The sequence below is a fragment of the Sander lucioperca genome, chromosome 3 (genome assembly GCF_008315115.2).
Source record: "Sander lucioperca isolate FBNREF2018 chromosome 3, SLUC_FBN_1.2, whole genome shotgun sequence".
NCBI lineage: Eukaryota > Metazoa > Chordata > Actinopteri > Perciformes > Percidae > Sander > Sander lucioperca.
Window position 1 is genome coordinate 22,476,680 of NC_050175.1, and position 12,500 is coordinate 22,489,179.

At 41.2% G+C, this 12,500-nt stretch overlaps 2 protein-coding genes across 2 annotated transcripts in view; both read left to right on the forward strand.

Annotated features, from left to right (window-relative positions):
* The window catches only part of acsf3 (acyl-CoA synthetase family member 3), a 38,959-nt gene extending 37,689 nt beyond the window's left edge, over positions 1 to 1,270 (forward strand). The window contains exon 10 of the mRNA XM_031324334.2: positions 796 to 1,270. Within this exon, the coding sequence (XP_031180194.1) occupies positions 796 to 910 (115 nt within the window). The 3' untranslated portion in view covers positions 911 to 1,270. The remainder of the gene's footprint in view (positions 1 to 795) is intronic.
* Positions 1,271 to 4,045: 2,775 nt separating this feature from the next.
* The window catches only part of cdh15 (cadherin 15, type 1, M-cadherin (myotubule)), a 36,133-nt gene continuing 27,678 nt past the window's right edge, over positions 4,046 to 12,500 (forward strand). The window contains exon 1 of the mRNA XM_035999497.1: positions 4,046 to 4,396. The gene's annotated coding sequence lies outside the window, so the exon portion shown is untranslated. The remainder of the gene's footprint in view (positions 4,397 to 12,500) is intronic.

The window sequence follows — 12,500 nt, forward strand, 5'->3', positions numbered from 1 at the left end:
CACTCTTCAGTGCCCTGGCTTCAGCTGTCAGTCTGAATCTCTATCACACCCTCTGCACCCCACACTGCCTTAAACACACACACACACACACACACACCAACACACTGCCCTGGAGAAATTGGTGACACGAGCAAGCCCCATTATAGAGATGTGTATGTATGCACATATACTCACTCACACTATACTCACTGAGTCAAAGAGACGGAGACATCTGCTGAAAGGAGTTGTTTGATGGCAGCAGTATGAGTCATTATGCTCGCTCGCACCACAAGCATGCACACAGGAACACACACAAACGCACACACAATCAGGCACAAACAAACAAACAAACTAGGTTAGAAGATAATAGAAAAGCTCCAGGCTTCAAGACTTGACGTAACAACCGTGCACTCAAAACCGAAAAAAATAAAACACTTTTAATTATCCCAGCCTTCTGTTTTTCCTTTTATTATTTGTTTTTTTTTTTGTTTTGTTTCATCTCACAGCGATTATATTGTTTTGTATGAAGGGAATTGTCTGTGTCTGGAAGGCGAATTGGGGATATTAGGGAGGAGAGCTGCAGAGTGTATGAAGGACATATCTTTTCTTATCTCGACTTCTCTGCCACAGGGCTAGTCTTTGTTTTGCAATTGTTGTTTTGTTTTTTTCCATTGTTGAATATGTGTGCGTGTGCATATTCCCATCCATATGTGCACATTGATCAGGGTTGTGTGTTTTTTGTGCATGCCTGTCTGTGTTTATCTTCCTTTCGGCAGTAAACAGTCTTCACTGTATTAACGTCAGTGTTTATTGCAGGGAGCACATGGTGCCCTACACCATCCCCACAGGCCTGGTGCTGGTGGAGGAGATGCCAAGGAATCAGATGGGTAAGGTCAACAAGAAGGACCTCCTGCGACACTTCTTCCCATGACTGGACCCCCTCGATATATATGACAACATACAGTTTCCTGGTTAAAGAACTTCAGATGTCCTGGCTGTCCCCATCTGGTCCTCCTGGATAAACCTCACAGACAACTGTACAGAGGAAATACAAATTAATGGAAAATCACCTCATGGAAAATGACTTAACCTCTAACTTAATCACAACTATGAGCACTGCAACAAAGGTAATTCTATTACGTTGAATGCCAATTATGCCAAGCGTTGTTAACCAGTTACGGTGTAAGAGAGGTCTGGAAATCGTTACTTGATATGTAATTTATTGAGGCAAAATGAAACAGAACTACGACAAGAGGACACAAAATGTGTGTCCAAATTGCAACTGAGTTTATTAAGAAAACGTCAAAATTATTTGAAGTTGCATTAATAAAAAAGTGCTTAGAATTTAAAGCACCCATACTATGCTCATTTTCAGGTTCATTGTATTTTAATGTTGTACCAGAATAGGTTTACATGGTTTAATTTTCAAAAAACACCATATTTTTGTTGTACTGCAGTGCTCTCTCTCACTGCTGCAGATCCTCTTTTCACCTGGTCTCTGTTTTAGCTACAGAGTGAGACCTCTTTTCTTCTTCTTCTTCTTCTTCTGTACTATCTTTGATTGCACTCGCACATGCCCAGTAGCTCAGGTGTAGATCATGTCAGCTAGCTAGCTCCATAGACAGTAAAAGAAAGGCTGTTTCTACAACTTCGGTCAGTTACAAGGCAGGATTAGCTGGGGGACTTCTAAATGAGGGCGCACATGGAAGTAGTTCTTTTGTAGATTATGGTGAACTTGTGTGTGTTGTAGCAGTGCTTTGCTATTGAGAACGAGTTAGCATGCTTGCGTTAGCATGCTAACACTAATGCTACGAGCTAATGGTTGCGGTTAGCCAGCTCGTTTCGGCTTGTGACGTCACAAGCCGTGTCGATTTTGAACAGCTCACCCGGAGACTGAAGGCAGGACACATTCAGAAACCGTATCTCACTCTAAACAGCATGGATGGATTTTTGGAAGTTTGTATGTGTGTGGAAGCACCAGAGACACAAAAGAACACCCCAAATCCCAGAAAAAGTGTTTTTTTCCTAATATGGGCACTTTAAACTAACCAACATGGATGTGACAGACATATAATTTCTAAGACGCTGTCTTAGAAATTATCCATATCCATAGAAATCTTCTAAGTACTGTTAATTGGTATGCAACCTAATATGACCCACTTTTTTAGGGTTTGCAGTTGTAGTAGTGCCCCAGTTCCATAATACAATACTGTTATATTTTAATTATGATTATGAATTATAAGCTGGTTTAGAGTATGTACTTTTGTATGAAACATGACAAAAGTATGATCAAAAAAGTTATTTTTAACTGGCTTTTGGTGCAGTTTGTTGATTTCTTGTATACTAACTGCAAAAACAGTGTACTATAAAGATTAATATATAGTACACAAATACTTAAACACAGCAATACCTATTGGTGAAAGTGATTTGAGCACTCATACAAACTGGTATCTGATGTTTTGTTTGTGAAAATTGTGTGATCAAAGAATACAATATTACTTTTGGTGGTTGAGTGATGGTGTCTAGAATCATGGTCAGTTACACCTGCACTAAACAAAATAACAATGTGGCGATCAGTGAGAAAACACTGTTAATATGAGGTCCTTGGCATTGTACACACACTGGTGCACTTGAAATAACAGATAATGTTTATCTGAAAATTAAAAAGTTTTATAAAGTACTTTTGCATGAAGCAGTGTTGTCACACTTGTTTTTTCTGTGTGTGTGCGCTTGCGTGCGTGCGTGCGTGCGTGCGTGCAGCTGTGGTTACACAGGTGTGAAGAGAGCCTGATGGCGGATTCTCTAGCAAGGCACAACACCACAGCTGGATGCCCCGCACTCCATCTGACTAACCCTCTCGCTCTGCTCGCTCTTCTCACCTCTCATCCTTTCTCATCTCCATTTCTCCAATACTTCACCTCTTCTGTCTTCATCACAAGTCAAAACAGATTGCAGCAGCACCGGGACCAACGTGACTCTGAGGACTCCTTTTGAATGAGCACTGGCGTGCTGCCAGAATAGGCAGAGAATGCGTGAAGAGTTGACATAAAAGGCACAGAGGGGTGAAAAAACATAAAGCAGGACAGTCAGAGAAATTGGAGCCTAAACGAGCTGGCTCGAGGAATTTAAAAGAAGACAGAAATGTAGAAGAAAGTCAGCGTAGGGTTTTGAACAAGTTACTGTACATGCAAAGGATTTGGAGAAACAGAAGAAAGGTACTAAAATTCAGTTGAGCTAAATAGTCATGATGAATAGTCACAGAACTGAAGATGGAAAGAAACACAAGGGCAACCCCCAGCCAATACAAGCTCCTGTCTACACACACACACACACACACACACACACACACACACACACACACACATATACACACTTGTCCGCCCACAGTCACCAGAGACCTGATTAAGAGAGCAAAGCTATCGATCTGTGGGCTGGCAGGCTAGGATGGATGAGCAGGCAAGGCTACAAGAGCACTAGAAGACAGCTTCAGTGCCCCCAAATCCCCCCCGTCGCCCCACCTAACCACCCACGCCAAAGCTGAGAGTTGGCCAGGGCCACGGGCAGGAAGGCTGAGGCTGCAGCTAGCAGCAGAGGGTCAAAATCAAAACTGAAGAGCTAGTGTGCAGTAATAGATACACTCTACTGTAGGTGTGAGTGTTCAGGGGGACACTCCGGATGGGTTCTAGTGCCTCCCTGGTGCACAAAAGGGGAGGGGAAGCTGGTGGATATTCCCTGGACTCAAGCTTGACTCGTGCCCTTGAACTACATCCACCTCCCTCTCTCAAACACACACACACATTCAAACACTCCCTGCCTGTTTGCTGGAGCGTGGTGGAAGAGGTTGTCTGCAGATGGCTGCTTATTGGGCCCCAGGGTCTTGGAAGGGGGGTTATAGGGGACACCGTTGTGAGGTTGTTTATGTGTTCAAGACACATGGAGAGATTGGGTAGAATGGCAAAGGTTTAAAAGAACCAGGTGATGTTATAAAAAGATGATGGGAGAGTTTATATTGTCATGTTGTTTTGTTGTCTTTTTAGTTTGTCACAGTTTTTTTTTTATGTAAGTCTGCCTGCAAGATCATATTTATGTATTTTCTAGACTACTTTAGCTTCCTGTTCAGACGATGGACACATTAGGTTGTGACAGGAGCCAGCTGGCATCACAAGCCAACAAAGGATTGAAACAATATTACATTTCAAAGTGAGATTTTTTATTACATCGAGCACACTGATTGAATGCCAGCTCATTCAATCATTGATTCATTTTCTCTATCCGCTTTTCAGAATCCTATCCCAGCATACTCCTGGTTGAAGGCAGACAGAAAAGCTTGACAGTTTGCAACTTCGTCACAGGGCTGACAGAGATCAATGGGCAGTCAATTAAGTCGTTATAAGTGAAACAAAGGACACAGGGACAGGTATGAACTATCTATCTACATAGAAATGTTCTAAACAAAAGTTACAAAGTGCTTCGGAATAAAAGCAATTAAAGAGTAACTGAACACCAGCTGATCTTCAGTGGTTTAACCTCCAGGGTGTGTCAGTACGCCTTGTCATCATCACCATTGGCTGTTGTTACAGGTGTAACAGAACCCTTCTGACCACACCCAGCAGTGATGCTGCTGAAATAGTTTGACATTTTAGGGAAGAGTTATTTGCTTGTGGTGAGTTATCTTCTCATCTAACTCTCAGCAATAATGCAAAAATGTGTATTTCCTAAAATGAGGAACAACAGGTTCTCACACTCATCTCGTAAAATATGGACGCTTGGTCAGGTGCCTTTGTCGTTCTTATTGACGCTAAAAGTCTCCTTTAGCGCTATAAGTAAACGCGCTTGGTCGGGACTATTGCCGTCCCTTTTGACGCAGTTATGTTTAGGAAAGGGTCGTGGGTGGGTGTACGGTTCTGTGACACGCGGGAGGAAAATAAAAAGCGACTATAGCAAGCGTGACAAGCGGGATGCGAACCCCGCTCTCCTGGGTGAAAGTCCTATGTTTGTTTGACCCATCCACCACCCCAACCAACCGCCATACGCGGAAATTCGCCCTTACATACTACTCGCTAAATCCTCTCTAACTGCTGCTCTCCCCAGTGCGTTACACAAACACGCTGAAAGACGCCTTTTTCGTCACATCAGACGCTGACAGCCACTGTCCAAACGTCCTTATTTTACGAGTTCGGAATGAGAACGGGTTGTGAGGAACTATTCAAGCATTGTATATAGGAATGCACCGTATCCAGGATTTGGATTCGGCCGAATATTGGGCTTTTTGACGGGGTTCGGTTTCTGCCGAACCTTAGATTTTTTTCCCACCGAACCAAACCCTACGCTTGCACTACGCTCGCTACGCTGGTCAACGTAATGACGCCGCCTTTGATTACGAGAAGGTGTTTACGTAGGTGGACCGTTCAATGCAGTAGGCTATGAGAAAGTGAAAATGGAACTCATGAGCAGAAAAAGTGTTGTTTGGCAGTACTTTCAGTCAAAAGAAGGTCATTCAAGTCGAGCTACATGTTCAATTTGCAATGCTGATTTGTCTCGTGGTGGCAAAGACCATAAACAATATACGACATCGCCACTGTTAAAACATTTGCGTATTAGCATCCGAAAGAATACGGGTTGTGCATGAAGGAATCTACAGACAGCAGCCAAAATGCAGCAACTTCAGGTACGGCAAAGGAAGGACTTCATTAGTGTGTTTACTGTGTTAATGGACTGAGGATGGGAGTAGGATTCGGTTTTTGGTTTCAGATTCGGCAGAATTTTAACCAGTGGATTCGGTATTCGAAACCCAAAAATCTGGATTCGGTGCATCCCTAATTATATATAAACTATATTTTAAGCAAAATCATTAGTTATGAAGAGCAAGGGAGTTTAAGTGAGACTTAAGAAGTTTTTTTTTATTGTATTAGTTGAATCATTTAATCTAAAAATAAGTAGTAAACAGACAGTGCAGGGGGAAACCGAGAGTCCCGGGTGACTATATGGATATATATAGTCAATTTTACTTGTATTGGGCTAAACCTGTATGTACTATTATAATCCTTTTATCTTTTTAGGTGTGACATTGTACGATCGGTCCAGGGACAGCAGATGTAAAATAGCCTTTTGGCTAATTCTGGCACATTTTACATTTTTATATGTATTATTAGTGTGCATTGTCCCTGTTAAATAAACCTAAAATAAATAAACAATTTAGGAATGTACTTAACATGTAATATTCACACTTCACAATGCAGCCAATGCAGAAAGGTCAACACTGAAGTAATGTAATTTGCATTTGGACTTGTGAATACAGTATGTTCCTCTGAAGCTCATCCACTGTCACTCTGACTCCACAGAGGTCTCAGTCTGCCCGTCATTCTGCTGTGAACATGAAAGCCGTCCATCATGAATGATTCTGGAGCAGAAAGAAGTTCCTCCCTCTTCTCTTTGAACACTGACTGCATAATAAACAGGTCAAACTGAAGTAATGAGCCACAGAAACACAGTAGCCTCTGAATTCGTGGCAGAGAACTTAGACAATGCTGCTCTGTTGTACATTGCAGTCACAAACCGAAAATCAGGCTACAATTATACAGTCAAACATTCGCATGTGTACACTTTTGACAATCACAAAAGGCTTTCGGGCCTGTAGCTACTTGATCAACATGACAGGCTTTGTGGATGTAAATGGGTAGAGGGAGGAGTGATGGGAGGATGACAGGCAAGGCTCTTCAGCCCCAGGGACACCCTGAGTATACAGTACACAAGCATACAAACACACATCAGTGAATTCGGAACCCCACCAGGTCTGTGTGGGTGCATAACCGATGCTTGTAGTGGCAGGTTGTTGTTTACATGGAGCTCATGTTTATTCTAAAGCTACTTACACCTCACTGGCTCAGCCTCAGGCTTCGTTCCTGTGAAACACCCGCTGACTCGCTCTCTGTTTTCTCTTTGCCTTTTTCTCTGTTGACCTCTTTCTGTCCCTATCGCTCTTTTTTTCCCCTTTCTTTTCCTGTCCGTCCCTTACTACACTCAGTTAATTATATTCGTCTCACTTTCTGTGATGTTCCACAACATGATTTTTAAATGAAAGTGATGACGGATTGAGCTAGCCTCCACATTTACTCCGCTGCACCACTTTGGTGTCCAGTGGTGGAAAGTAACTAAGTACAGTTTTACTCAATTTACTAAATTACTGTACTTAAGTACAACTGTATTGTACTTAACTTAAGTATTTCCCTTTTATGTAACATTATTTGTCTACATTTCAGAGGGAAATATTGTACTTTTTACTCCACTACATTAATCTGGCAGTTACATGTTAATTTTCAGATGAACATTTTACATAGAAAACATATGTTCTCCTTAGTACATATGATGCACTGTGATAAATTAACCTACCCGACAGTATATGTAGTGGTAATCAGCTCACAAAATACAGCATAAATGTTAATACAACAGTAATAGTCTTGCATTGCCAGACCTATCTCCACATCGCTGTGTCAGCTCTGCAGTATGGTCTAGCCACACCGCCTATCTACCGATAGCAGAGATAGCGAGAGGGGAGGAACATCCGGCGTGTTTCTCACGGCTTTATCCCAGCAATGTACATCAGTTGAGCCAGACTACAGTAATAATGATCCAAAGGTATGTTAATATAACACTAAAAGTATAACTTTTTCCACCACTGTCTGTGTCTTTGCACTTGAACACAGCTAAAAAAAACTTTTGGGGGAAAAGAATGCGCAATCAATAGTGCATTATCATGTTCTAGCTCTCATAACTCGGCCCACTCAACAATGGAGAGAGACAAGGTCATGAGAGAATAAATAGCAGGCAGACTAGCTAATGATCTATCATCCTGGACAAGCGGCTGCACCCAAGAGCGGGCTGGCTGACAAGATCATTAATAAAAGCTGCTCGGAGAGTGATCGATCGGCTTGATGGATGATCAGAGCTACAAATACTATAAAACACCTGGATGTCAAGCCTTGTCTCTTTGAAGAGAGGCGGGGGGGGGAGCCCTAAAAAACCCCAGAGCCCAACAGGGAGTCGTCAGAGGGGATCAAACCCTGACGCTCAACCTCTGTACTGTGCTGGAAAATGAATCCAGCGCTACAGCTGTGTGTATGATTTTGTGCGTAGCTGTGCCGTATATCTCTGTATTTGACGCAGTAAATGTGTGTTGTAGTCCACAAAGGCTCAGTGTGAGAGCATCAGTGTAATTTGAGCTAGATCAGGGAGTCAGCAGGTGTCGGGCTGTACAGCCTTCTGCAGCAGTCCACCGTGGTGTAATGGGAGGTATTTATTATTGACGTGCTCCCCTCACACCATTACTGAGCTCTGTGGTGGTAATCTGTGTCTCTACTATGCATCTCCACTCCCTCCTTCATCTCTGCTCTTTCTCCCTGCTCTATCTGCCAGTGTGTTACAGTGTCTCTTTTGTCATCTACACACACACACACACCTTACTCAGCAGTTCATCTCGATTCCTAATCTTTTCAGTGAGAGAGAGAATGAGTTCAGAAGGAGTGTAGTCTCCTCGCATGGCTGCGTGTATCAATATCTGTACATTGATCTGGCCTCGCCTCTCCTCCTCTATTCGTTCAGATATAGATTGTTTTTCCCAGCAGGTATCTGTGCCTAGAATCTGACTGATGGGCAGAGAGCGTAAGGGAGGGTGTATTGAACCAGGGTGTCCCACATGCCACGAGAGTGTGTTAGACCACTAAGCAAAAAGCACTGGCAGTAGGAAAGGGGGGAGCGAGGTTACACTTTATACAAGTCTAACAGACACTGGCAAGAGGAGTGACACTTATCAGTTTCTGAATCGATGCAGTCGCAAAGATTAAGGTGTGTAGGGCTGCAACTCTCATTTTCATTATCACTTTTAGATTCATCGATTAATCATTTATTCTATAAAATGTCAGAAAATAGTGAAAAATGCATGCATCACAATTTACCAAAGTCAAAGCTGACTTCTTCATGTTGCTTGTTTTGTTTTTCCAAATATGTTTAATCTACAATGTTATAACACAGGAAAGTAGCACATCCTCACTTTTGAGAAGCTAGAACCAGATAAGGTTGGACAGTTTTGCTTGATATATGATTTTAACAATTAATGGTTTATCAAAATTATTTTCTTTTGATCAATTAATTGACTAATTGTTTTTGCACTAAATGTGTGTAAAACAGGATGTGGGTTGGGGTTTTTAAACCCTTCTGCCAAACATTGCTATAGTACATACCTCAGGTCTTAAGAGTCCCGAAACCTAAGTAACACAAATCAAGCTACAAATGAAATAAGCATTGCTTTAAAAATTTCAGAAGACAGTACTAACGAACCCACAAGTTTTTGCCAATATATATAATAATAGATGCCAACAAATGTCATTTTCAAAATGTATTGATATCTTTCAACATAACCTTCAGTGTGTTTTGTTTATATACATTTTGCATTGTATTACAGATAAGCTTCTGTATTCATTGTGTTAGTGACGTACCAAACACAAATTGGTCACAAATCACAGTCACAAAAAAAGATATTCTTACATAATTGTTTTGAGAAAAACAATATATATATATATATAAGCATAATTCTTGTATTTGAGGGTCTCTCGAGACTCCAGGTATACATTAAAGGGTAAGGAACAAACAAATGAATTTATAATAAGTATTGGATCGCTGTACTTGTGTCTACTGTTAATACATGAAAACATTAACTTAATGGATGAACTCTATACAGTAAATAAAAGGGGCGTGATTTGAGTTAAGGTTGCTTGTGTGCATGTGTAAGGGGAAAGGAGATGTTTTATGTGTGAATGCATTTTGTCTGTATGTGTCTGTGCTGTTGCCATCAGTGCCTGACCATAAATCAGAGGCCCTCAGGCCGTGGGATTGCCCAGCTTGTGGCTCCATGTGTAATTACAAAGCTGACATTTAAACAGCAGCAGCCATATTTCATTCTCGCCAGCGCTGGACGCAGAGTGGTCTATAGATGGAGTAAAAGTTTTCAAAAAAAAAAAAAAAAAAAAAAAAAAAGACAGGAAAAAATCAATAAGAGATAGAATGCATTCTAATGCCTTGTTAATGGACCCACATATTAATTATTCAACGGTGGCCATTTTGTCTGCTCATTAAAGTGGCAGCTGAGAGGAGAAATGTTCAACATTACTCTGCCCTGCTCTGCTCGGGCAGCGTTATTACCACATTCTCCGATTGTGCTGCTTATACTCTCATAACACTGATTTGGATCTGTTGGTTCTGTTTTTGATGCACACCCATACTGTATCTGTATCTCTCTGCCTGTTACGCTGCTTCTATAAGAGATGTTATCTCTATCACATATAAGTGATTTTTTTAAAAGATAAAATGCAATGTAATGTCTTCTGTAATTGAATTGTATTATTACACCTCAGTCATGTCATTCATTTTTAGTTAAGGACAGTTTATTACATTCTACTCATTGTGGTTGTAACAACACTGCTGTCACCCGCAATCATTGCAGCTTTGACTTTTTCTTAAGTGGAAAAAAACCTGCCGTCTTAAGTTTTCTTCACATCTCTGTGACATTGATGTATTATATTGTCACGTAATCTTTTACATTTCACATCTGAAAAGTGCAACTTCACACATGTTTACCATGTCCATAAACCATTTTGGGAAATGTTGGAAATCATTTTGTGCACTGAAGTAGAGGTAGATGAGGCAGACTGAGGCAAACATAAAAAACGCCAATTACTGTACATCACCAGATAAAACCAGCTCTGTGCCATGTCTCAAACACGTTACTTTTATATACAAATTGTTCTATTCTATTTTATTTCTATTCTATTCTAACAGGGTTTCATGTTTGTATACAGGCAAGTTGATCTGAACATACTGCAAACATGTTGATGTTAATAACTAGTTAATATAGCAGGTAATCAATCTGGACCTAGACCTTAAAACAACAACAAGTGATGAAAGATTTGTTATTCCAAATAATATGTTTTTCAAGAAAAATCTTCTTTACTTATCATTATATTGAATGACATGATCTGTGGTTTTCAATATATTGACAATTACAGATTCAGAAGCTGTACTGCAAACAAGATGAATTATCTCTGGCTCGTCTTGACAGTATTGAGTGCAATTTTACAGGGAAATGTAATGCTTTTAAATAGGGCTGTCAAACTATTAAATTTTCGCGATTAATCGTTGAATTTCTATAGTTAATCGCGATTAATCACATGTTTTATCACATGATTAAAATTCTATTATTTTGCATTTCAGAACTGTTTTTAAGTTCATATTAACAATGGAAAGCCATTCTTACCAGTGAATCTTGATTGGGAATCAAATGAATGCAAAGAAAGTGACTTTATGAACTTGATTTTAAGATTTGTATTTGTTTATTATATATTTAATCTAGTCACACATTTGAATTTAACAACAACTTTGAATGCACCATGAGGCTGTAAATTATCGCACCGTCTGTGTTTTTCCGACAACAGCAGCTGCAGATTGTTACATCCCGGTGTCGGAATCCTCTACAGTGAAATACAGACAAACTTTACACCGTTTAGCGTTAGCTGTCAGCATTGTAACCGTGTTTAATCCAGCTACTAGCTAGCAGTAGGCTAACGTTAGCTGCTGTCGAGTGTAGTGTTAACTAGCGTCATGTGCAGCGGTGTTTGTGTTGCCTGTAACGTCTGTTTCAGAGCATCAGAGAGAAGTGCAGGCATATCAGTGGCACCAGAATGAGGCACCGAAATCTGCGTTGCTATTCCTGCAGCAGCAGGATGTGTTACGAGGAAGTATGGCAAAATAGCAGCCTGTTAGGCACGACGCAAAGCCGAGTGAAGTGAAAATAAATGCATGCGGCATGCGATTAATACGATTAAAAAAAATTAACGCATTATGCTCGACCCTTAATTGCATCGCGATTAACGCGTTAATGCTGACAGCCCTACTTTTAAAATGATGTAACCATATTTTTGTAGCAATCATGTATTATTATGGTATTGAAAAAGGCTTTAATCCAGGAGGGGCCGGCAGAGTTGAGGATGAGTTTGAAGGCTAATATTGGCAGGGTGGGCCAGTAGTTAGGAGATGTGTATGTGAGGTGGGAGCTATGAGACAGGGGAAAAAATTAAAATTCCTCTTTGGCCTGCTGTCAACCTGCGTCTGCCGACTGCTCAGAGGAGCTGCTGCGTGACGGGATTCCTAATGACACTGCAGCAGCCATTGCCACAAATTGCTTTGACTTGATTTATTTCTCCTTTTACAACCCCCACTCACCTCCTCTACCACCCAGCCACCCACTGCTGTTCCTCCTTTTCCTCCCAACATCACCATTCAACCATTCAGTTTCTCTCTCTCTCTCTCTCTCTCCCTCTGTCTTTGTGCACACATATACTGCACATGGGGCACCATCTTCTCTTCTGCACCATGCCAGTGGCACGGAACATCTGTCTCTAGGTCCCCCTGCCACACAGTGTTAGAGTCAGGGTAGGTCGCTGACTCGACTGGCCAGTCTGAAAAGGCCTGTG